Below are 25,754 nucleotides of genomic sequence, written 5' to 3'. Positions count from 1 at the left end.
TCTCTCTCTCTCTCTCTATATATATATATATATATATATATATATATATATATATATATATATATATATATATAGTGTGTGTGTGTGTGTGTGTGTGTGTGTGTGTGTGTGTGTGTGTGTACTGTTTCCTCCGTTCCCTAACTTTGGGCGTTCTCCCATTCCACGTTCCTGGTAACTATGCAAGAAGTACATCACCATTATTGTCAGTATCATGAGTGACTACATTAACCTCTTCTATTTTCACATTGCTCTTTTGTGGAGGCTGGCTGTCAAATAGTCCCATTTGTAGTGTCCTTTTTTACCACAATGATGACACTCTACATTTTTTCCACGAGACTTGTTGCGTGCTCTATTTTTAGAACTACCCTTGTGTTGAAATTTGCCTCTAGTGTGTAATGCATTAGAAGACTTGTTTGCTGAGTTATTTTGCCTATCGAGTTCTTCTATCAGCAAAGAACTCTCCATATCAGAGTATAACAATTGAGCATTCTAATTACTCAAAGTTGTCTTGAAAGTATCCCAACTTTCAAGCAAAGTACATAGCAAGAAAGTAGCCTTGAATTCTTCATCAATGTGGAAATCCAAAGCAATCAGTTGATTGAAAATTGAGTTAAACTCATTCAAATGTACAGACATGGTTGTACCTTCTGTCATGCGAAAGTCCATTAAATTTTTTAGACAATAAACCTTACTGGCTGCACTTTTTTGAGCATATGATTCTTCAAGCCTTTGCCACATTGCATATGCCGAATTCAGCTTCTCAATGTTAAAGAGCAAGTTGTTTGACACTGAGAGCTCAATGGTAGAGTGAGCAAGCTCATCCAAGTCATCCCACTCGTCTTGTTCCATGTCTGCTGGTTTGATTACTTTTGTTTTGATGGGCTTTACATGTTTCTTTTGCACCAAGACATTGTAGCATTGTTTTTGCCAAATTGCCAAATTACGTACACCCTCAAGCTTCTTAATGTGCAAAAGATTATTTCTGTCACTGTTTCCAGCCATAAATTTCAGTCCCAAATTGACTAACTAGTCACCAATTGCAAGCTCAAATGTGACACAAGTAACCAAGGTACACAAAAATACCAACCAGCAATGAGAAAATCCTGAGATTGCAGAAATTTCTGATCTGCAAATAGATTTTCAGAATTAAAAGGTATCTATTGCTGCACTCCTCAAGCAATTACTGACACATTTAGGGACCAAGCCACAAGTTACATGTGAAATCCCCAAAATTTCACTGCAATTTTTGCTCCAAAGGCATTCCCAGGCACAAATTTGACAATTTTGATCAAAGCCCATCAATACATGTACCCAAGTGCATGTACCAAACATTTGTTGCACAAACTGAAGGGATTTTGCAAAAGCCCCAAATTTATTGGGTTCAGAGTGCACAAATTTTAGTTAAATTGAAGAAATTCCACTAAAATGTGAAAATCCCCAAAATTTCTCGGGCAGATGTGCACCAAATGTGCAATTTATGAGTTGTATTGTCTTGTCCTGCGTTGAAGTCCCCAAATCGGAGGAAAGTCCCAAATTTTCCCAAAATTTTCTTGCATGTGAACGCCCGATAAAAGAATTGCAGAATTTAATGAGAAAATTTTGAAAAGGAAAAGAAGACATGACGGGTCTGTCCTGGCGTTGACCAGGACCCGCCATCAAATTTGATGCCTGGCTTGTGACTTGTCACCGGACTGTCCCACTGCTTGCCAGATGTCCCACTGCTTGCCGGTTTACTTGCGTCCTGTTGAGTGCTTGTGGAAAGTGCCGCTTGGGCTGCGGCCTGGTGCCCACTACTTGTCTTGTCCCCTGCAGCGTCTGCAACCTGCAGCCTGTTGCCCGTCCTGTGCCCCTGCTTGTCGAGCCCTGCCGACTGCATGAGTTTGCTTGTCCTGATAGTCTGTTGCCTGCCAACGGGCTTGCACCCCACGTGTCAGTGTGGAGATGCTCGGCTATCTTGTGGCCTGATGCCTGGCACTGGCTGTGATACCAGTTTGTTGGAGCCTGACGGATGTGGACTGAGTGAGCTGAGGGTGAGACCATCGGATACTGCACAGAGAGTAGAGAGCAGTAGAGAGGAGTGTGAACATGACACAATGGATGTTCGGTACAAAGACGACTGTACCACTTTTTAGGTTTGGATTATATATATATATATATATATATTATATATATATATATATATATATATATATAAAGTACAAGAGTGTTAGAGTGTGTTAACACCCGAACATTGTAAAAGGCATGGTGAGCCTTTTGTAAGTGATTGGACACAGGGGGTGCCTGCCTGTATATTGAAACTCCCTATGCGACTTGACTTCTCTGCTGGACCTCCCCATACGAACATAGACATGGTCGTCTAGGCTATGGACTTCTAGGATGTGGATGTAGAACCAGTAGGGTACGTCAGAATTCAGAAGTTTTTCTCCTACCCACATGGTGGATCTCTTGATAAAAGGCTCTTCCTCTGCTTTTGAAGCCTGCCCAAGATTTGACAGGGGGTTTTAAACTGTATGTACATCTGTGCTTGTGAGCCCATTACAGAGTTAGTGGGGACATTTTGCAGTTTTAGGCAATTTTTTGTTTCTGGTCTTCTGCCATTGCTTACCAGCCCAGGTGGTCATTTACCACTGCAACTAGGGTGCCTAGTCTACTTAACATCTTTTTTGATGGCTCCTTGCACATTGTTGCTCATTCGTGCCTTCATTTCCTTCTGATGTTTGTCATTCTGAGATACATTAGCCTCCACATGGCCAAATACATGATGTCCATCTTATGTGTATTTTAGTACTCACCATTGTAGTTTTCTTTGGACTTCTTTTTAACAGTTGATGTTATGAATTTGAGCTTTGATTGTAAGGTACTTAAGAGGACGTTCTTGTTATTAATTGCAGAACTCTCTGTTTTTGTGGAGTTCTACATAAATGTTACATCATAACTTATGAGGATTGAGGATTGAACATCAGTGTTTCTCCAAGTATTGGCTGCTACTCTGAAGTATTGTCAATGTTACTGTGATTATATCTTTGTGCTGCATTACTTGTCAATCTCATTCTGACTTTCTGCATCTGGTTATTCTTTCATTTATCTGATTAATCTTCCTCCTGACTTTGGATTTTGCCCTTCTTTGGTGCTTAATAGATAGTTTCAAAGGATCTTTCAGATCCTATCCGATCTCACAAGGACTTGGAAAAGGATTCAGCTCCATTTTATCACAAGGCAGTCAAGTTTTATCAAGGCTTATCAAAGCAGCTTGTTGAGCAGGGTCATGTGTTAGACCTCTTTGCTTGTGCTCTCGACCAGGTGAGTGTGCTCTAGTTGTTTCTGTTTTAGCAGAATTGTATTGAATTTTTGGATGGTAGTATTTAAAGGCTAGAAAGATGTTTCTATGTGCCGATGTATGATTTCTAACACTATGTTTAGCTTCTTGCTAGTGTGTTCTATGCACTTCAGAGTTCCATTTCCAATTTATTGGTGGAAAGATTAGGATTACTTGCCCTTCAGATTGGTTCTCTTTTCTTAAATCTATGTCATTTATGATCATGCGATTTAACATACACATGTACATGCTATCACATTAGCAATTATATTGCTTTACCTTTTTTGTACAGCTATTACGTATGGCCTTCTAAGGGATATCGGTACCTTGAATTCCCATCGTGTTCTTATATTGTCAGATGCATGGTTTATTCGAGTTAATGTGCAGGTTGGAGTGGCGGAAATAAAGTTTGCTGTTGAGAGAACTGGCGGTTTAGTTGTGTTGGCAGAGAGTTTTGGCCATTCAGTCTTCAAAGATTCCTTTAAACGCGTCTTTGAGGCTGGTGATAGTGTCCTTGGGCTTTCATTCAAGTATGGCTCTTACTGTGTAGTATCAAGTGCTTGGTGAACTCCATACTGATGCATCCTATATTAATGGTGGTCTTACATCATCCTGTGAAATGTAACAGTGGAACATTTGAAGTTATCTGCTCCAAGGATGTGAAGGTTCAGGGAATTATTGGTCCTTGTGCATCACTAGAAAAGGTATACCGTATATTGTTTTAAATGCCGTAAGTGGAAATTTAGTTGTTTGCATATGCTGTGGGATGACAATTGTACTTTCTCTCCATTGCAGAAAGGCCCTTCATGCTCGGACACAGTTGTCGGGCAAGGAAACACAACAGCTTGGAAGTTGTGCGGGTTGGACAGCAACACATCATTGACAATATTTTTTGATGTTGTGCCTTCTGAGCACTCCAATCCAGCTGCACAATCTGCAGGGCGGCAGTTTTTTCTGCAGTTCCTCACACAGTATGTACATTTGCTAGATTGCAGTTTCCAATTTGCTTGGATCAAATATCTACTCTCCGATGGTGTATGTGCGCATTATAGCATTTGATGGAAGCACAACATAAACATTCATCAACTCTCAGAATGCTTCGTTCACATCTACAGCATAACACAGTGTGCCTTGTGCAGTTATCAACATCCTGATGGCAAGATGCGCGTACGTGTGACAACTCTTACAAGGTGTTGGGTGGATGGTTCAGCAGTTACAGAGGTTAGATTGGTTGATGAACCTAGGGTTTATCCTTATTTGATGAAACGAGTAACCGTTATCAAAATACATTTTTAAAAAAAGGTTCAGGTTCATGACCATGTTGAATATTGTTTTCCCCAGGACTTGATAATGGGCTTTGATCAGGAGACAGCTGCTGTAGTTTTGGCTCGTTTAGTATCACACAAAATGGAGACAGAGGTCAATTTACTCTGCACAACAATAAGTACTAACAATAAGAACTAAGATATCATATCTTGAGGACTTTGCTGTTGCTGATGAAACACCGTTCCGTATTGTAGGAAGAATTTGATGCAACTCGATGGTTAGATCGTTCACTTATTCGGATATCTTCTAGATTTGGTGATTATAGAAAGGATGATCCTGCATCTTTTAGCTTCAATCCGAGATTTGCTATTTTTCCTCAATTTATGTTCAATCTTAGGCGTTCACAATTTGTTCAGGTGCGGAAGAATGTTGTGCACTTGTAGATCTGAGTTTTTAAGCTACCTGTTAGTTTCAATATTCGTTATGAAAGTTTTTATCGATTTATGCAGGTATTCAACAATAGCCCTGATGAGACAGCTTACTTCCGGATGCTTCTGAACAGAGAGAGTGTAACAAATTCTGTAGTGATGATTCAGCCATCATTGATTACTTATGCCCTCAATGCTCCACCAGAGCCAGCCCTCCTTGATGTTGCAGCAATAGCAGCAGACAGGATACTTCTATTGGATGCGTATTTCAGTGTAGTGGTCTTCCATGGAACAACGATAGCACAGTGGCGCAATGCAGGCTATCATAAACAGCCTGAGTACCAGGTGACATTTACGTGAATGCCTCTCTTGAGACATGGTCCTTACTGGTATCTTCCATGTGTGGTATTCATAGATGTGCAATTTGTTTTTAGGGATCCAATCTTTTGATGTTGTTTTGATAGCCTTCATTGTGACTGAGCATGTGACTTGTTTGTTCTCGGGCTTCTGTTTGATGACTTGAATTCATGTACTCGAAAGGGTAATGGTTGGTTTTGTAAGAGTCTTCAGTTATGAGCTATCATTTGCGCTTTTATTTGAATGAATTTCAACTATATGTATTGCTTCGTGCAGGCTCTTGCAGAACTTCTCCAAGCACCCTTGGATGATGCTCAAGCAATCATTACAGAGCGTTTTCCAGTTCCCAGACTTGTGGTTTGTGATCAATATGGGTCTCAGGTTAGAAATATTTACTACTTCAGAGATCTGTGGTTCAAGATATTTTGGGGTCAGATTTTTAACAGTGCAAATCTATGTAACAATATTAAAGAGCATGTTTCATGTTAATGACAGGCTCGGTTTTTACTTGCAAAACTGAACCCTTCAGCAACTTATAACTCAGCTCAAGGTCCACCTCCTGGAGGAGACATTATCTTTACAGACGATGTAAGCTTGCAGGTGTTTGTTGAACATCTTCAAAGACTGGCGGTGCAGTCATGACACATCTCAAGCTTGCTGCATCAACTACATTTGACAAATGGTGTATGGTTTCTTTAGTGGTTGCTTCTGAACTAAAACAGGCCAGCGATTTTTATGCAATTTAGGTTTAGTAAGATACCTAAGGGAGGGACTCGGTCTGTTGTGCAACCTCAAAGGTTTCATTGCGGGAAAGTTTTATTCAGTATTTCAGAGATTCCACTTGGTGTAGGCGAGATTGTAATCCCTTTGTCTTCCAGACATTGAATGCTGCCATTTGTGGGAAGTCAATACTCACGTATTTATATGTTGGGGGAGTGTTTCTGAACTTGTTTGTACATTATTAACGGCAATACAGACAGTGGACAATTTTTCTCACTTGGCAATATGATTTTTTTGGCTTTTCCTGGTGTGCTCTAGTCAAAGTTAGTTGCTGACAAACATGTGGCCTTTAACAGTTGGGAGCTAATGCTTGAGACTGTACTAACTGTTTCTGGACTTCTTGAGAATGGTTCAGAAAGAGGAAGTTGAGTGAAGTAAGTTTTGGGTTCCCAAGGTTGACAGGCTTGACATTTATGACATGTAAATTGGTTGATTGTTCTTTGTGCTCCAGTATGCTGGCCTTTTTCCTGAGCTCATCATATAAAATAAAACATGGTGGTATTTGCTACAACATTCCTAGTTGAAGGGGATGGCAAAAAATATCGTGTCGAAGCTCAGCTCAAGCTGTGGTGAACAGGATGCGAGGCTTTTTAGGAGCAACTCAAATGAGACACTATCCAACTTTCCCTTTTTGGCTTCTTACTGCAACTGCATTTGTTTGAATGAAGTTGTCCCAATACATGCTCATTGTACCTTCTTGAATGACTTACCTATATCGCCCCTTCATGATCCCTTTGGTGCGAACATCATAGCCATTGGCTCATTCTCAGACAAAATTCAAGTTGAATAGCTGTAAGTATTAAGTTGTGTAGTACTGTGTATACCCAACAACTTGGAACCCTTGTTCACATGCACCAAACTTAATAGGTCCTTTACATTGCATCTTACTAGATTTCAGAGTGATCATTCTGTCAATTCAGTAAACCTTCAGAATCTTGGTGACTTGGGGCATGATATAGGGCCACCTGTGATTGCCTGTTAAGAGCTTGTTCTAACATGAAAAACTCACCTTAAAAGGTGAATCTAGGCAGATTTGCTTTAGAACAAACTAGAATCAAGGTTTCAGTTCAAGAATTATGGACTTCAGAAAGCAATGAAGAATAAATCGGAAGAAAAGATTATTTCAGTTTACAGCTAAAGCTTAGTCCAAGCAATGAAGAATAAATGGGAAGAAAAGATATTTAGTTTACAGCTAAAGCTATGGTCCAAGAGTTACAGATGCTAGTAGATTTGATTCTCTGGTGTGCTCTATAAGTTATTGGTTTGCATTGGAATGAAACTAGAATCAAGGTTTGGGCTCGAGAATTGTGGAATTTAGAAAGCGAAGAATGAATGGAAACAAAAGATTAGTTTAGTTTACAGCTAAAGCTATAGTTCAGGACTTAAAAAAGTTTGTAGATTTGATTGTGGTGTGATTTATAAATACTTGGTCTAAGGGGATATCTAGCTGTTGAATGTTGTGGCCACTCAACAATATATTTAAAGGGTTTTTTATGGTGAAACTATTCTTTGTTGTATTATAGGGGTCCTTATCTAGATGCTTTCTTGATGGCACAATTGTGTCTCAGATTTTGTTTATATCTGAGGTATGGTTTTGATACAAGTCACAGACTAATACTGCAGATTGTTATTTTTCCTATGCTTATTATTGGGCAATTTGGTTAGAAATCAAAAGATGGTATGCTTTGTGATGACTGTTGAGACAGCTCCATGAAAATGTCAAGTGTATGTATGTAGGGGATGTTGAGGGAGCTGCATGGAAATGACGTGGTGTATCTTGGAGGAATTGAAACTAAGGATATCCCTGATGATATGTTTTGTGATGATTGTTGAGACAGCTCCATAAAAATGTCAAGTGTATGTATCTAGGGGATGTTGAGGGAGCTGCATGGAAATGACGTGGTGTATCTTGGAGGAATTGAAACTAAGGATATCCCTGATGAAAGAGGGAGGAGTTTGACCTTGAAAATTTTTACAGCTTGATGATATGTATGATGCAAATGATGTGTACACCATCCCCATGTCCTTTATGGAGGACATTGTAGGGTGTCAGAAAAGATTGATGATATACAGTTTTTGGAATAGACAAATGGTTTAACTCTGTATATATGACACTAGCATGGTTTAGAGAGCACTGCCACGACAAAATTTTTAAAGCTCGACTTTATCCTTAAGCAAGGACTTCCAAAGTACTAAGTAGATATGATGCTTTTAAATAATAAATGATACATGATTGCATGCTAGGTTTGTGTCTTGATGGTGTGCATGTGTTGCAATGCAGTGCTTTGCATGTTGCATGCATATTGCCATACATATTGAGTGGCTTTGTTTCTTGCCAAAATCCATATGCTAATCATGAGAAAGGGTTAGTAAATTACAATTATATGCTATGTATACTAATCTTTGATTTGGCCTTGCCGATCAAGACTCTAGGGTCTTAACATGTTGTCCCTTCTCTTTCTTGTCCACCCTATGATAAGCTTTTTTGGGCACAATCCCAAGAGTGAAGAGACTTGAGAAATAGCTATCAGATGAAAAATTTACCAATTAGTCAAGTATTTCTTGTAAAATCAAATAGTGTTGTTGCTTGAATTGGGACCCATTGTTGAACTATGCAAAGGTGAATGAACATCTAATCCAAATGAGCTTCATAGAGGTTATTTTAAAATTTTTATCACTCAACATAAATTAACTTGCCTTACCTTTAGATCATATAAATTCTTCACCTCACTATTTTTTTGGGACCCAATTTCTATTAGAATATTACCCCTATATTAGTTGCACCTAATTTAATTTCCCTTTCTACATAAGTTCTCTGACATAATTATACTTACCTCATTGTATGAAAGTTCTTCCCATTATAATGTATTGTCGTATGCTTTTTGACTCGGTTTCTCTTAAAAAGGTGCCCTTATTTTGGTTGTGCCTTATTCAACCACTATAACCATTCTTTCTCTTGGATTTCTATATATAACTACCCATTCTCATAGTCCTACGTGGCCCTAATTTTTTTTTTCAACACCACTTGCATGCATACATTGTGGGTACATGCAATACCCCATTCTCATAGCATGGCACAATCCTTTACCACAAGCAACCACCACTATGATGACACTTAATTATGGTTTTTATTTTATGTTTCGATCTTTTAAAACATTTTAAAGATAAAATTTTTGGACTATGATTCAGTTTTTGATTCTCTTATATCTTCAAATTGCTCCCTACATGGAGGTTACGAATCCATCCAGATTGTGGGTGATTGAAAAAGTTTTTTTTTGCTTCCCTTGTTATTCATCTTGTAATAAGGTTTAAGATGCTTATAATTAGACTAATGAAAGGATCAATTTAGATGCACAGCGGAAGGGAGATGGCACATACAAAACATCCCCAAGTTGATTGTCTATCCCATCTCTGGCTAGCAATGGAGCACTGTCAACGTGAATGATCTTATGCAATGTATCGTCTCTCGTAGCAACGCACTCCTCACTTTGCATTTGTTGCTTCCTATCAAACCATTTTGAATGATGCGTCATATGATTTGTAGTTATTGAATCCAAAAACCAATCATCCTCTCTAGGGGGATGCATAGCAAAAATATAATTGATAGGTGATGAACCACCTCTAGAGACATAGCATGTGCCTCCATAACCACCTGCTTTATCTTTGCAACATAATCACTAATGCCCTAATTCCCATGCCATGCAACATGCAATCTTTACTTTAACTATATCTTCCTTGCCTTCATGCAAGTGCCATACATTTTAATAGTTTTCCATGCATCTTTACATATGCTAGCTTTCTTGATGTGTGGGGTTAAGGTCTTTGAAATGCATATGAATATCCAATGTAAAACCTTCCTATTTTAACTTGTCCAATCTTTATAAACCTTCTTTTGTTCCTTTATAGGCTCATTAGGGAGCTCAAGACATGCACCTTTACCTATTATAAGGTTCCATAGATCTCTTCCCATAAGAAATTTTCAATGCGATAGGATCATACACTATAATTGTCTTTTGTCAAATTGTCACCAGCAATTTGATTGATTTGTATCATTTCTCACATTGTGAAGGTTGCAAATTAAAAAAACTAGCAACATGCAAAGTGCCAAACCAATATTCAAGCACATGAACAAGTCCCAAGCATCAACCGCTCAATTTTCGAGACCAAAAAACATTTAAAATGCCCCAAAAGATACATGTAAAATGGATTCTAATGATATGACTATCATATATGTATCCACTTGCTGTCAAATAATATAGCCATACATCGTGCCCAGATGTCATACACCAACTATCCAACAAAAAACATTGAATTTGAAGCTTAAATGGTGTTTATACAACCCAAATGCATCAAAATGTGAGCAAAAAAAGGACAAATTCCATGCAGTTTTTGGAGTTTGGGACAACCACAGTAAAGCTTCCACAAATTTTTTGATAATTTTGCCCTCCAAAATGGCACCCGAGAGTTGCATAAAAACCAATATTTTTGTCTTCAAAACAACTAGTTCTTCCTTTTGAAGTGTGAACACAAAGTTGCAAACTAGTTTGGAGTTGACTAGCTCTCAGCATAGCCCCATTGTGAAACCACTCCTGAAAAATCAAGTTCATCTTGTTCTAGTGTGAACACACATAAAATAAACTAGTTCAATGCTACCCAATGTGAAAAGGGTTAAATGAGGGGGCTATTTTTTAAAGGCATTAGGCTAAGGCTTTAAGTCTTAAAGAAGAAGGCTAATTGACTCTACTTGTGGCCACAGATTCTCATCGGGCTTACTCCATGTTGCCATAATCAATTTGAGTGAAGACATACTCACCTCCTACTCAGTTGAATTCCAAAGCTCAAAGCTCTCTCTACTATCCACAAAACAAGCTTTAAATTTCATTCTCTCTCTGTGTGTGTGTGTGTGTGTGTGTGTGTGTGTGTGTGTGCTTAATAAGCCCCTTGCTTCTCAAACAAGAAAGCCATGTGCTCAGTTCATAAGATCTACCTATGCTTCCGAGCTCAAGTAGGCTCCTTGGTTAAGCAGCCCGTGAGCTTAAGCAACCCTTGAGCTTTCAACGTCCAATACATGTACTGATTGGAGATAAAAAGCAACTAAACCATTGCTGCAAAATATTTTTTGTAGCCTTCAATAGCTTTTTAAATGCTTCCAATTCGGTAATAATGCCCCAAAATCCGAGCTACAATAGCTCTACTACTTCGTGTACCTATTTTGAGTGGCATGGTTGAAGATTTATACCTGATTGGATGGTAGATAGAAAGCTTTGAATTCAATGTAGACCTCAATTGACACACTTCTCAATCCGATTCTTCACTCCCATACTCCCATTCTAATACCAATTGAAAGGAATTGATTTAGATGCGCAACAACAGAAGGGAGATGGCACAAGATATGAAAGCTCAATCCATCATCATCATCATCATCATCATCATCATCATCATCATCATCTTCTTCTTCTTCTCATACACACAATGAGTATCTCCCAAAGTGGATAGATACTTTGACCTTTAGGACACTTTACATATAGCCTCTCTCTTTACTATATACAAGCATATGATATGACTTAACCTATTGCTTATTAGTCAACAACTAATATATATACACCTATGACTTGCCCTTGGCTCACTTCCCCCTCGTGCTCACTTGAAGTTTTTAGGGGCTTTGCTATGGCCCTTCTTACCACAATTTAAATTATTGATCCAAGAAGTTTTAGGCTTCTTTATTGTCCATTTGTACTATTGTTGACACACTAAAGTTGTTATTCTTTCTCTTTTTTACTCCTGATTTGACCTCCCCTAAGCCTATATTTTGCTAAGCTATTTGTAAATATTACACAACATAGCGAACAAAATGTGACAAAAAAAAGTAGAGGATACACAACAAATACGAGAAGAACAAAAAAAATCTTTAATTCCAAACAAATTGATACAAAGATGGCTTTGTCTACTAGTGCACTTCTATTGTGATAGCTTAAGGCCCACTCTAGAAGAACTCTAATTGAGTGAAATATAGATTGATAATAGCTTTGAAGGAGTCTTTCTTTTATAGCTTGGGAAGATAGTTAGGTTGGTGTGTCTTCGGCCATAGTATGAACCTTCCCTAGTATGCAAGGGAATATTCCCTTTATTGTTGGACTGGAGGTGTTGCCCCCAGACCTTCCTTAAGGGGATTTTGGCCCCCATGAGACTCCCCAACCAAGGGCCACTTCTACAATCCCCAGACCCCAAAATAGGGATCCTTGATAACTCCCACACCTTGTAACTCAATGCATTGTGCATCAAGTTGCTACCAATGTAACTACTCTATCTAAACCACCTTTTTGCCATCCCGTCACATAAACCTAATTTGACATACAATTTAGGACCCAAACAATGTTCGGGCTCACACATGGCTTCTCCTCATAGCAAGGGCCTTACAACTTAGAGCACCATGGATCATTGGTGGTACCTTATGAGGGTGGGGCAATTGAGCATATATCATCATACCCTCACTTGATGTCCACTCGTAGAGCAGGTGAACTACATCCTCAGCCCAATGCAGAGTCTTCGAAGATGAAATCCAAGTAGATCCTTCATAAGAGCTTTGGTGAAGATATCTACTCCATTCTCCTCTAGACAAGCTCTATTATCCCATCCTCAATCAAATTACAACATAATGATATTGGATTTTAATGTGTTTGGTGCATGCATGAAACTTTGGATCTTTGGCAACGGTGATGCAATTTTGATTGTCACATCTTAGTACTATTGGATCTTCATCTTGCACTCCCATATGCCATAGGATCCTCCTTAACCATACTGCTTCACATCTAGCAAAATAAGCTACCCTGTACTCCGCTTTGGTAGAAGAGAATGCCACTGTTGGTTACTTTTTACATATCCAATAAAATATTCTTGAACCTAAAGAGAAGCAATATCCATTAATTGATTTTCTAGAATTTGTCACTTACCCAATTTGAGTCACAATTTCCCATAAGAGAACTTCTAGAACTATATATGATACCATAGTTAAGAGTTCCCTTCAAGTATCTCACCACCTGCATCCTAGCTTTCCAATGAATTTCTCATGATTAGTTTGAGAACTTGCTCAAAACACTAACATCAAAGCTAATATCTGGTTTAGTATTGCATAAATGGATGAGACTACCGAGGACCAACCTCTTGTACCTCCCAAATTTTGTTAGTATTGATGTATCCTCAATGGATAACCTCTTGTTGAGCTCCATAGATGTAGCTATCTCCTTGTATTCAATTGTGCCAAATTCTTTCAAGATCTCCCATGCATACTTCTTTTGAGAGATGAATATTTTGCATGCTCTTGCCAGACTTCAATTCCCAAACAAGAATGGAGTAAGCTTAAGTTTGTAATTTCAAACTCGGAGTTCGAAGCCTTTCGAGTTTGATAGATTATATCTTCATAGTCACATGTAATAAGAAGGTCGTCCACATATAGAATAATCATTATAGACTTTTCACCATCCTTGTGAATATGCAAGTTAGTATCCGAGACACATTTATTGAAGCCCAAACCTAAAAAGAATTTATCTATCCATTGGTATCATGCTCTAGGGGCTTGTTTTTGCCTAGACAAGGCCTTCTTTAGCTTAAAAACTTTGTTCTCAGAATAGGGGGCTTGAAACCCCGGTGGTTGAGCCACATATACCTCCTACTTGTTGAGGTCACCATTCGAGAACAATTTAACATCCATTTGGTGAAGTGACCACTTCTTGTGAGTGGCCACTATAAGTATTATGCGAATAGTGATCATTCTGGCAATTGGATAGATCCTTTGTGTAACTGCAATTAAAAATGTAGACCAATATTAACAACTTTGGCCCAATCCCTTGCTCGTAAACATGCACCTTGCCATTTCCACAATGATGTAATTTCAACATTCAACAATGCCATTCTATCGAGGTGTATGAGGCATTGTGAATTGCTACTTAATTCCTTTGCTCTTGCAAAAGTATTCAAACTCCTTTGAGTTAAACTCACCATTACCATATGTTCTAAACTTCTTTACACATTGTCTTGTTTCATTCTCAAAATTTTTTAGCCATTCCTTAAACTTACCAAAATCTTGAGCCTTATCATAAAGGAAGTACACCTACATCTTTCTATTGTAGTTATTGAAGATTAACATAAAATATGAAAATCCCCCCAAGCATGGAAAGGTAGTTTGGTTGACCTATTCAACCATATTATGAACCTTAGAAGGGGCCTTCCTTTTATAGCCTAGGAAGGTAGTTTGGTCAACCTATTTGACCATATTATGAAACTTTCCTAATTGGATAGGGAATATTACCTTTATCATTGGGCCGAGAGCATTGTCTCTGGACCCCCATCAAGGAGGGCCATTGGCCCCCTTGAGACCCCCCTAGTTGTTGCTGCGGGCCACTTTTGCTACCCTTGGATCCCAAAATAGGGATCCCTGATAACTTCCACACCCCACAATAGAAGGCATTGTGCCTCGAGTTGCTACTAACATAACTACTCTATTTAACCCAAAGGCTATATCCACAAATGTCAATTTTTTTCATCCAGTTACATAGACCTCATCTAACGTATAAGTTAAAATCGAACTAATGCTTGGGCTCACACATGGCTTCTTTTCATAATGGGGGCCTTACAACTTAGAGCACCATGGATCATTGGTAGCACCTTAACGAGGGTGGGGTATTGAGCATATCCAACTATTGTGATCATGTAAACTTAGCAACTTGCTTGAAGAGATATCTACTTAGTCTTCTCTCTACCACTAGATCTAGTAGTATGTCTTCAAGGAGTCTGGTGTGCAAATCGGATGCTGTATGCGTACGTAGCGAGCACCGGAAGGTCCCCAAGAAAAAAGAACTCTACTTTAAGCTCAAAAATCAAGAGAATAGACTTGCACAACATGAGGCAAAAAGACCAATTGGGTACAATCTTCCCCCATGCCCTGTGTGAGCGCTCCATAAAGCATGCATTTATAAATTTATTCATCTCAAAGCTAAAAAATAGCCCAATTTTACAAATAAGCATGCTTTAGCTTTTGTGTTTTCTTTTATTCAAATAAAGAATAAAGCAGTTGGGCGGCCCAAGAGTCGATCGGGATGTGTCCAAATACAATGTCCAATAATGAAATATCTAAACCATGCACCCATGCGCATACAAAATAATACATATTTATCAAGCGCTTCAATAAATAAGCGCGCCTAAATAAATATTAGCACCAAGACGCGTACCTATAAAAATGATAATTTCTTCTAGGTAATTTGAATACATGCTATTGCCTAGTGCTTTCCAACGCCATCGCCGCCTGCTCTACACATCAATTGAAGCATTCACAATTGTTAGAAAATAGTAAAATTAAATTGAAAAAAGTGAATATCTAGCAGTCTTCAGCTACAAAATAAATAAATAGGTTGGAACTCCGTTGTCCTAACCTTAATTTAATACAAGTGTACTCTAAAATCATAAATGTCCATTAATTTAAATATGTATTTTGCGGAATCACCCCCACTGTGGAGTCACCCACATGCACATTAAATTAACATGACGCTTGAAAAGGATAGGTGTCCTCGTCAACTTCTCACACAAGGAATCCACCTTGTGTACAAGCCCCGGCAAATAAATATAGTTTTATGGAATCCACCGCAAAACCTCACACGGAATCCACCGTGGAATATGCATTCTGGCATCATACCCCTAGGTTGGGATAGCAATTTTCCTCAATTGCTATTAGCTCGATGTGGAGCGAGTAGTGAGGGTTAAGCACTTATGTCACGGGCATGCATCCATTGGGCCTCTTCAATAGGATGATTTTTAAACTTCACCAAATATCTAGAGTATCTACGGCCAGTTTGAGTGGTCATAAAGTCAATGTCTAGAATAGGTTTAGGTTCAAGGAGTTCAATTTCTTCTTACAATAAAGGAGGGTTTTCATAGACAGGGTGGACAGGTAATTGACCTTTAAAAGGTCGTAACAAACTGATATGAAAAGTATTGTGGATTTTTCAGTGTTGGGGTAATTCTAATTTAAATGCATTGTCATTGATTTTGTGAATGATTTTGAAAGGTCCATAAAATCTAGGAGCTTACTTAACAACATGATGTTTCTCAACACTTTGTAATCTTCTCTTTTCAATGCGTAACCAAACATAATCATCAATTTTGAAACTCATAGCTTTTCTTTTCTTGTTAGCTTGTTTATTGTATGATTGCTGGGCTTTTGTAATCATGTCTTTGACTTCAGCAAAAATAGCAGCATGCATATTGGCAATATCATCAGCAGCTTTAAGTTTGTTTGACAATGAGGTAATAGGTGTAGGCAATCTATATCCATAAATGATTTCAAAAGGTGCTTTCTGTGTAGCTGTATGTGGTGTGTTATTGTATGCAAACTGAAGTAAATGCAAGTGTGTATTCCATATTTGTGGTTTTGAAATTGTGTATGCACACAAAAGATCTAAAATTGTATTCTTAGTACCTTCTGTTTGCCCATTTGTTTCAAGATGAAATGCATATGAAAAATCAATCTTTGAACCTAAATTAGCAAACAAAGTAGTCCAAAAATTATTGTAGAATCTAGAATCACGGTCAAAAATAATAACTTTTGGCAAACCATGGTTAGTGAAAACAGTCTTCAAAAACAATTGTGTAGCTTGAGATGCAGTTAATGTTTTTTTGCATGGAATGAAATATGCTTATTTGCTAAATCGATCTACAATAGTCCAGATCATATCATGATTAGCTTGGGTGTTAGGAAAACCAATAATAAAATCCATTGAAATATGTTCCCATGGTCGTTCTGGAATTGGTAAAGGCATTAATAAACCACATTTCTTACCATGGTGTCGCTTAACTCTTTGACAAATTAAACATTCAGATACAAAGTTAGAAACATCAGATTCCATCTATCAATGTTGAGATAAGTACACACAAAGGTTTGTTGAGGCATCATTTGTGATTTTGAAAACATGATGTAGCATAGTTGAGCTTATTGACACCTTAAATTTTGATTTGTGGCTAGTTGTGTTGTTCGAAGAGTATGATGTAATTTCCATGGTCTTTCGTGCCTTGCTTACCACTATTGATTGCAATGGTATTGAGATGGAGTGCGAAAAAAAGAATCGTGCAAATGGGTTAGGGTGATAGGTCTAACCATAGGTGAGACAAGCTCCCTAGGTATGTCCTACCCTTGATGTGCTCTAAGCAATTGTGGAGGATGTGTAAGGGGCTAGGGGGACTAGGGACGGAACCAACTGACCAAGGTCATTGGATGTACCTAATTTGAGGAACCCTAAGTACTGTGCTGTGATTGTGAGTGCTTTTTTCTTTGCTTTGCTTTTCTTTTATTATTATTATTCTTCCTTAAAAAAAAAAAGAATACAACCAATGCAATACATTGAGGCGATCAACCTTTCATTTAGACTAAGAATGTCGAGATCCAAAGGCTATGGAAAATGGATATTACAAGGGTGATTGTGTTACTAACCTCGCTGCTAGAGGAACAGTCGTTGAGATGGAGAGATACACTTGAGATTTTGCAAACCTCTTTGTAACATGTGAGACATCGGTACAATTGAGGTGGCAACTGTAGTGAGCCAGATGTAGAGTTTGGCCAAGAAAGAGAGAGTAGCCAATGACTATGCTTTGGGCCATGTTTAAATGCAATGTGTGCTATATTTGCATGAGTGATTTTCTCTTCTAGCAACAGGGTTTCTATCATGTCTCTTTGTTCTTGGTATTTTTGTTTCTTTTTCTGTAATTGCTCTTTGTGGGTTTGGTGGTCTTGTGGTAACTTGGACATTGAACACTTTTGTACAAAGACCTAAGTTGTCCTGCATCCACTTGACAACTTGTGAGAGTACATGCAAGTCATATGCTTCAATCAATGAGAAGGTGCAACGCAAAAAGATATCACTTATCTAAATCCTATGGTGTTGACTTCGATGCATATCACTAGTGCTTGATTATCTTTTTTGTAAAAGACATGAAATATATTAGAAGTAGGTAAGGAAAGTTTGTACACTTGGGAAACCTGCCCCTTTTAACCATCTAAAGACAGAAAGTCATAGCCAGGTACTAGCACTTGGTAAGCATCTTATATAAAATAGGGGCTATTCTATTTGTATGAGGCGGACTGAGTTCGGGTGACCAGATGACTAGGGCATTGCTGGTGGTGAGCTTCTATTAGGCAAGGCAGGGAAGACATTGGTTGGGACCCAAATGGTGTAGTCTCTAGTTGCTGTTGTATCAAGAATGCTTTGGAACAGTTCAACAAATTCATTCTTGATTTTTTCTTCTTTTTTCTCTTTCGAGCATTTGGTATTCAAGTGTTTAGAGAAGGTCTGCACATTAGGGTTTGCTACCCTCTGAGCATTCCTTTGAACCTTCCTCTTCTTGGGTCGGGGAGTGTTCAACTTGCATCCTAGGCAGTGCCCCTTTAGGCCTCATCTCTGCAACAAGTACCTCTTCAAGGTGGGCACATAGCATTCTGGCAGTGGAGCTTGTGCCGTGTGCTCCCTTCTGTGCGGAGGAGAGCTTCCTTGCAAGCCAGCGGCATGGGGTGCTTTATGACTGGTGGCTGTTGAAGAACCTGCAAAATGTGAACCAAGGGTTAGACCCTGAGGCAAGACAGAGCTATTCGCATGATGAGAGAGATTACACAGTAGGTTAACATGTTCATATGATGAGGAGAGGTGAGGTGAAGCATGCAATATTTGTTGTAGAGGGACAGCCTCGGTGATGATACTCATTCTGTCTCACGTGTGGGACAGATTCCAACCAGTAGCAGATCTTCGCTCATGCCAAGTTGTGTGGACTGCTGGCTGTGATGGAATGGATTAGGGCTCATCCCTAGAAGAATAGTTTGAAAAAGGGGAAAGCGCCCCGTCTACACCCTCAGAGGTGTTGGCCAGGGCTTCCAATGGTGGCAATGAGGGATGCATGTCAAACCCAAAATTTTCTTCATGCGCTTGACTATCATTGCTTGTGTGTGTTGGTATTATTTATACACATTCACAAAACTCATTGTTTATTTATGTACAATTTATGAATCCATGTCACTTCATGAATATAAAAACTAGTTGTAGAACTCATGATTTTATTGGAGTGTGGCACATGCATCCAGTACTCATGGCAACCTACTCAATATCAATAGATATTTCGCAACATTGAGTAGCATGGTACCTTGTCCGGGTCTACTCGCAACATGTAGCTCCTCCTCAGTGAGAATCTTATAAACCAGAGAGTTCTCTTGGCCAGTTCTATCTAAGTCCATACCCCGAATGTCAATTAATACTTGAAAGAAAGTTGGCGCCACATACGTTGGGTCTCTTTGAGATCACCATTTGGCCAATCGCTCCTTTGAGACTATCATAAACTGGGCTCTAAGTTTGGCCATTGTAGCACGGTTTTTGAACCAATGTTTTTCAAATTGACTTGGACCCTTTGATTGTTGCTTTAATTTCTCTATCTCCAGGAGATTTGGTTGGCAAAGCACTTTGTTGAATGTCACAGTTAGGCGTAGTTTGTCGGACTCCTCGTTAGAGATGAGTTGCATATGTTCATGTAGGAGCTTGTCATAGTGGTCATTAAGACATTCTTGCTCTTCCCAAGATAGAGGATATAACAAGTATTCCTCAAGCTGCTCCTTAGGGAATGTGCTCATGTCTGCAAGGACATATACACGTGTGAATACTTTGAGTTTAGTATCCGTGACACTTCTATGTTCAATGAGGGCTTGCTCGGTTGCTATCTCATGTAAGGTTCTAAGAGTTTCCCTAGGCTTTAGCATAGTTGGGGGATCGAGCCTAGATGAGCAAGATTGGTCAATGCTAGGATTGCTTATGTCCTCGAGGTTTTCATGTTTCTCATGAGGCTTTGCTGCTATTATGTCACGGTTCTCCTTGGATGTGACTGGTATACTTTTGTTAATCTATTGTGATAGTGTTGTATTCACTCTTGATTGGTCAATTAAAGTTCTGTTGTTGTCGGTGGATTGAGTGTTGCAAGAAACCGTTGATGGTAATGGTTGCTTTGACTTATTAGAACACACCGATGTGTTTGAGGTTTCACCGCTGTTGGGAGAGATGGAAATGGGTTCAGTCGTGGGTGGACTCGATGCTTTATTCCTCAGCTCTTCAGTACTCTTGGTCTCAATCTTTCCTGGCATCTACAATTACTTGTAAGTGCCATTGTTTTTGTTGTTTTCTCCTCTTTTTCTTGGGAAATTGAGGTGTATCCTTTAGATATTCTAGACCCTAAACTAAGACAGTCATTGATGTGCTTGGTTGGGCCTCATCCCTCTCTTCCTCCAATGTTTCCTCATGGGGCATAGCTGGGGCTTGCTGAACAGCCTCGCTAGGTTGTAAGGGTACAACTGCCTCTCTTTTTGGAGAGTCTAGCTCTTCAGCTATTTCCCCTCCATTTAGCTCCTCATTTGAATGCATTGGCAGTTGCTCTTGGTCGGGCGTTTGCTCTAGGCTCTTGTCCTCACCCATTGTTGGAACATGCCTCCATTCTTCTTACTAGTGTAGGTGTTGTGTTTAGAGCTATTTTTCTCTTGCTTAGGAGGTTTGGGTGACTCTAGTGTAGAACCAAGAGACAATTTAGGGTTCTTCTCATGTAGGCTTGGATGGAACCAATTGAAGAAGTCAGGCTTGTATTGTTGGCAAGCATAGAGATCAAGGATTACAGGGTCTTGAGTGAGGTAGAAGACATATGCGCTAACATCGAGAACCATGCTCCCTATTCCTAGCCTACTAGCCACATGTAGATCTTCTTCTAGGAGAGTTTATTGTACCAATGATGTTTTTGGAAAGTGGTGGCAGAAAGCTGGATCTCATGGACCACTACCAACACTCATAATGAGGTTGGGGCAACGTACGTGGGATCATGTATTGATGTCCAAAGGGTTTTTCTTTGCTCAGCTAGTGTCATTAGTCGGTGGCCAATTTTGGTTGCCAAGATTTGATTGGAGTTTTGCACAAAGTTGCCTTGTCCTTTTCCTTTTCGCTTGATTGTTTCGAGATTTTCCTTGTTTGTCTCACATTGGGCAGTATAGAGTGAGGGTATCAAGCACAATTCTCTAGCTTTGGCCTCTGGGATGTCCTTTATGACTTCCTCAGCAATAGCTTTATAGCGGGAGCAAACATGTTGTTGCTCATCCCAAGTCAGGGGTTTGGCTATGAGCTTCATGTGCTCTAGTGTTGGCCTTCCCATGTCCACATGGATGTACGCATGCGTGATGGCTGTCAGCTTGTGATCAAGCTTCATCAGGCACTTCATCTCTGGTTCATTGGTCAAATGCGCCATCTCCTTGGCCAAATCTTTGAGTGATTTCTCCTCAAGCCTAGGCTTTAGGTGCATCTGTAGTGTTGGGGGTGTTAAGGATGTTGGTTGTGACATCTCCTCCACATGTGAATTGCTAAGGACACGTTCCGCAAGGGGCAATAGCTTTATAGTGGGAGAAAACATGTTGTTGGTCATCCCAAGTCAGGGGTTTGGCAATAGCTTTATAGTGGGTGAAAACATGTTGTTGCTCATCCCAATTCATGGGTTTGGCTATTAGCTTTGTGTGCTCTAGTGTTGGCCTTCCATGTCCACATGGACGTACGCATGTGTGATGGCTTCCTCAGCAATAGCTTTATAGCGGGAGCAAACATGTTGTTGCTCATCCCAAGTCAAGGGTTTGGCTATGAGCTTCGTGTGCTCTAGTGTTGGCTTTCCCATGTGGACGTATGCATGTGTGATGGCTATCAACTTGTGATGAAGCTTTATCAAGCACTTCATCTTTGGTTCATTGGTCAGATGTGCCATCTCCTTGGCTGAATCTTTGAGAGATTTCTCCTCAAGCCTAGGCTTTAGGTGCATTGGTAGTGCTGGAGGTGTCAAGGATGTTGGTTGCGACACCTCCTCCACATGTGAATTGCTAAGGACACGTTTCGCAAGGGGTATCATCACGGCAGAAGGCTGTGTGACTGCTGTGATTCCTGATTAGAAGTAGTAGCGGCTAGTTCAGTGGACTAGATAGTATTGGTAGGTCGTGGTGTCATGTCCTCAGGTAGATTGGAAGTAGTTGTGTCTTTTGTTGCCCTTTGAGCATTCACTTGTGCAAATCGAGTCTCATTTGATCTAGTCACAATAGATTGCACAGACATATCCTTGGGCCAAGAGCTATGGGTGGTGTCATGCCCCACCTCTTGGACATTTGGAAGCTTGTATGGAGATAGAGATTGGGATTGAGAAGTTGCACTTGGCGACTACTATTGTGCTTCTTGCATCCGTTTAGGGAAAGAGGGTGTAGGAGGTTTGGGACTCGTAGGTGGACTTGGCATTGACCGAAAGATTTGTTCGTGGTGTTAGATGATTCTACCATTTTCTTTGTTGAGAAATCAGCCTTATCATGAGCAACATTGCGCTTGTGGTGCAAATCATTCTCTTGTTCAAAGGCTCCTTGGGCACTAGTGGTCTTTGTGCACACTCGACAATTACATATGATATTTGCTTGTTAAGCATGCTAGGCTAAGGATCTACCTCTTGAATAGTCCCGTTTGGTTTTTTGATTTCAATCGTGAGTGGCTTAGTCACTCCAATATTGTTGACTCGAGACTTGGTTTTTTGCTCAGATTTCCTCTTACACTTCTTCACTTTTGATACAATCTGTAGTTCAATTGATAGAGGTGGTTTAGCAGGGGGTTTTGGCACCCAAATTCATCGGTTACCTGCGTAATACCCTTGAGCATGTAGCAATTCTTTGGATATATCCATCGCAACCATATGCTGGCTCTCCATCTCTTCCTTTGTCTATAGGGCTTGGGCTTCTTTTGGGTTCTTCTATGATATTTGTAAGTCCAAAGCCTATCTTTGGTATTGTCTCCTAGCCTTCTTGTTTCAAGCATGGCCTCACTCACCGATTCTCTCTATTCAACATGCGCTTGTATCAACTCTTTCAACAAGTCCTTGCTCTCGTCACTAGACTTGCTTGGTATGTCAGAATGTTCCTTGTCCTTTCCTCGAGGTTTGATGAGGTCACTCTTATTAAAGATTGTGATTATCCTCACATGTGGTAGTGTCAAGTGTATCCTCTGTGCTACGTAATCAGCCTCACACTTTGTTGCCCTTTTGAAGGGTCTTCTTAGGAGGGTTTACTTTCCACTATTAGCACTATTTGGGGGAACATGAAATAGGATAGGCAAGCTTTTTGTTTCAATAGTTAAAAGGATTTTGCATTTCCCTATAAGCACTTGTGGGTGTCCCTTGTAGGGATTAAGAGTTGCATCAGTTGATGTGAGCTCTGGTTGGCCTAGTAGGGTCCATGTTTCATAGGTCAAGATATTAAAATCTACTCCTTCATTGATGAGAGCATCACACTATGCTCTCTTTTTGCAGTGAGTTTGACCCTAAGATAAACAGGTGGTACTATGTCTCCATCTCCTGGGTCTTGGCTTATAAATTTAAGCCTTCTAATACATGCCCTTGAGTCCCCGACTGCACAAGCCGATGTGGATTCTCTACTAATGTCTTGGGTTGTCTGTGAAATTCCATTCAAGGTGCATCTACCATTATTAGGACTGCCATTTCTAATCATCCTCCTAGTTCTAGCTTGACATTGTTCCATTCCGCTTTGACTAGATGCAGTCTAAATGTAACATATACATGCTTTTGTGGTGTGGCCTTTTGGCCCTTGTTGGCTAGATTGGCCCATTGAGGTTCTAGGGTCTTTGTTTGGGTATGGGCTTTTGGTTGCTATTTTGTAAGCGAGAGTCTATGCTTTTATAGAGCCATTACTACACTAGGATCTAATTTGGAGGACCTTTCACGGCACGTTTTTCCTCTCTAGCCTACTTGGGAGAGGTGAGAAGGGGTAGAGCCCTCGGCCCGCAGGGCCATTATTCTGAAATAACCTATACGATTTGAAGGGATGTCCATAGCCAAGTTTTCAACTACTTGCTCCGGATTTCAATCTAGTGATAGATCTATGGTATTCTTTTGGCTCTGTATGGTCTCTGGGTCAGTTTCGGGGTCTAAAGGTTAAAATTTGGAGAAATCCCAACTTGGCCCAATAGGTCTGAATTGCAAGGGCTGAATGTCCGATTTGGCCCATTTGAATGGCCGAGGGCCAAATGAGGAAATGGCCTAGTGCAACTGGTTCGAATGCCTGATTCAACTAGTCCAAATGTGGTTGTCCGAGGGCCGAGTCAGGTGGATGGAATGCAAAGTTGGTCCGAGTGGTGATTTTGGCTTGGGCCGAATGTCAGCTTGCCTGAGTGGGGTCGGGCCAAGTTGTCAAGGTCAAGGGTTGAATATCAAGTTGGTCTGAACGGTTGATTCGGATGGGCCTAACGGCCAGCAGGACGAAGGTTAGGTGTTTTTTTCTGAATGGGTTTGGCCGAATACAGGGTGGGCCGAGGGCTGATTCTGGGACTCAGCCGAGAATCGCCGTCTCACAGGACGAACGAGACATGTTTTTCGTCGAACAAACTTGTACAGAATTCATCGCATCAAATGATAAAGGCCTTCTCACTGGTTGAGCACCTCTATATGTTAGCTACACATGTAGGAGAAGGTGTGGGAGTACCTGTAGTGGGCAATGAATATCCAAAATGGAGTCTCCCTTAACCCTCTTGGCCTCTTATTACCCTGCCCAGGTCTGCATTCACCTTAGCCTTGCTCCCCTTACCAGCATTTAACCCAAAATTTCATTTTTTTCGTTTTTTTCCCTGTTTCAACTTGTTATACAGCAACAGAAACCCTATTGTGTGCTCAACTGTTTTGCTCCTATCCTACCTAAATGTACACAAAAATAATAAAGAAAGCACATACACTACTCCAACCTACCTTTTTAAATCCGAAAAACCAAAGATTTACTTGCTAAGGAGATTGAATACCTCTTCAAACTTCCTCGCTTCTTACTTATCTACCTTAAGCACCGGTTTGGGGAAAACTCTACTTCGATGCTTGATTTGAAGCGCATAAGCACTCAAGATTGAATCCATTGGTCCCGGCAACGGAACCAAAATATAGAAGATTGAATCCTTTGGTCTCGGCAACGGAACCAAAATATAGAAGTGATCACAAGCTCAACTGCCAAGACCCATAGATTGCTTATTGTTCAAGCGTTCCAAGCCGAGCACCAATGGCTACCTCTCACATAGCCGACCTGCTATCCATCTCTACAAATGTAGTGAGCTTACCTTCATGCTCGATAGAGTTGCCTCCTCTCTCGAGCACTTTGGTAGCTCCACGATCCAAGTTGAAGCTTTAAGCGAGCTCCATCCTCAAGCTCCATGCTCCAAACTCCATTGCCGCGAGCAAGAGAAGAGAAGAGAAGAGAAGAGAAGAGAAGAGAAGAGAAGAGAAGAGAAGAGTAGAGTAGAGAAGAGAAGAGAAGATGGAGAGCTTCTCCACCATGGTCCCTCACCCTCACACACTCACTCTCTCACACTCTCACACTCTCACACTACCTCTCTCAAGCACAAGCTCAAGCAAGCAAGCAAGAAGAAGAAGAGAGCTACTTTTGGCCACACACAAGAATGAGCTTCTCATTCACTTTTCAACTTTATATACAAAACCCTAAATCCCTTTTGGGAGGTCATCCCCTTATCCCCTTTGTTACATGG

The 25,754-nt window shown here is 40.1% G+C and overlaps 1 protein-coding gene across 1 annotated transcript in view; it reads left to right on the top strand.

Moving 5' to 3' along the window:
* Nucleotides 1–6,363, top strand: part of LOC148013070 (protein transport protein SEC23 E-like) — a 40,862-nt gene extending 34,499 nt beyond the window's left edge. Inside the window, exons 3-12 of the mRNA XM_087667564.1 lie at nucleotides 3,139–3,300; nucleotides 3,704–3,846; nucleotides 3,945–4,020; nucleotides 4,112–4,287; nucleotides 4,456–4,537; nucleotides 4,658–4,735; nucleotides 4,837–4,998; nucleotides 5,092–5,355; nucleotides 5,644–5,748; nucleotides 5,863–6,363. Of these exons, the coding sequence (XP_087523690.1) occupies nucleotides 3,139–3,300; nucleotides 3,704–3,846; nucleotides 3,945–4,020; nucleotides 4,112–4,287; nucleotides 4,456–4,537; nucleotides 4,658–4,735; nucleotides 4,837–4,998; nucleotides 5,092–5,355; nucleotides 5,644–5,748; nucleotides 5,863–6,009 (1,395 nt within the window). The 3' untranslated portion in view covers nucleotides 6,010–6,363. The remainder of the gene's footprint in view (nucleotides 1–3,138; nucleotides 3,301–3,703; nucleotides 3,847–3,944; nucleotides 4,021–4,111; nucleotides 4,288–4,455; nucleotides 4,538–4,657; nucleotides 4,736–4,836; nucleotides 4,999–5,091; nucleotides 5,356–5,643; nucleotides 5,749–5,862) is intronic.
* The last annotated feature ends 19,391 nt before the right edge of the window (nucleotides 6,364–25,754 follow it).

Source organism: Lygodium microphyllum, chromosome 26 (assembly GCF_053477565.2).
Source record: "Lygodium microphyllum isolate KBCC chromosome 26, Lygodium_microphyllum_v1.1.10, whole genome shotgun sequence".
In the NCBI taxonomy this organism is placed as follows: domain Eukaryota; kingdom Viridiplantae; phylum Streptophyta; class Polypodiopsida; order Schizaeales; family Lygodiaceae; genus Lygodium; species Lygodium microphyllum.
This window is presented reverse-complemented; position numbering and strand designations above follow the sequence as displayed.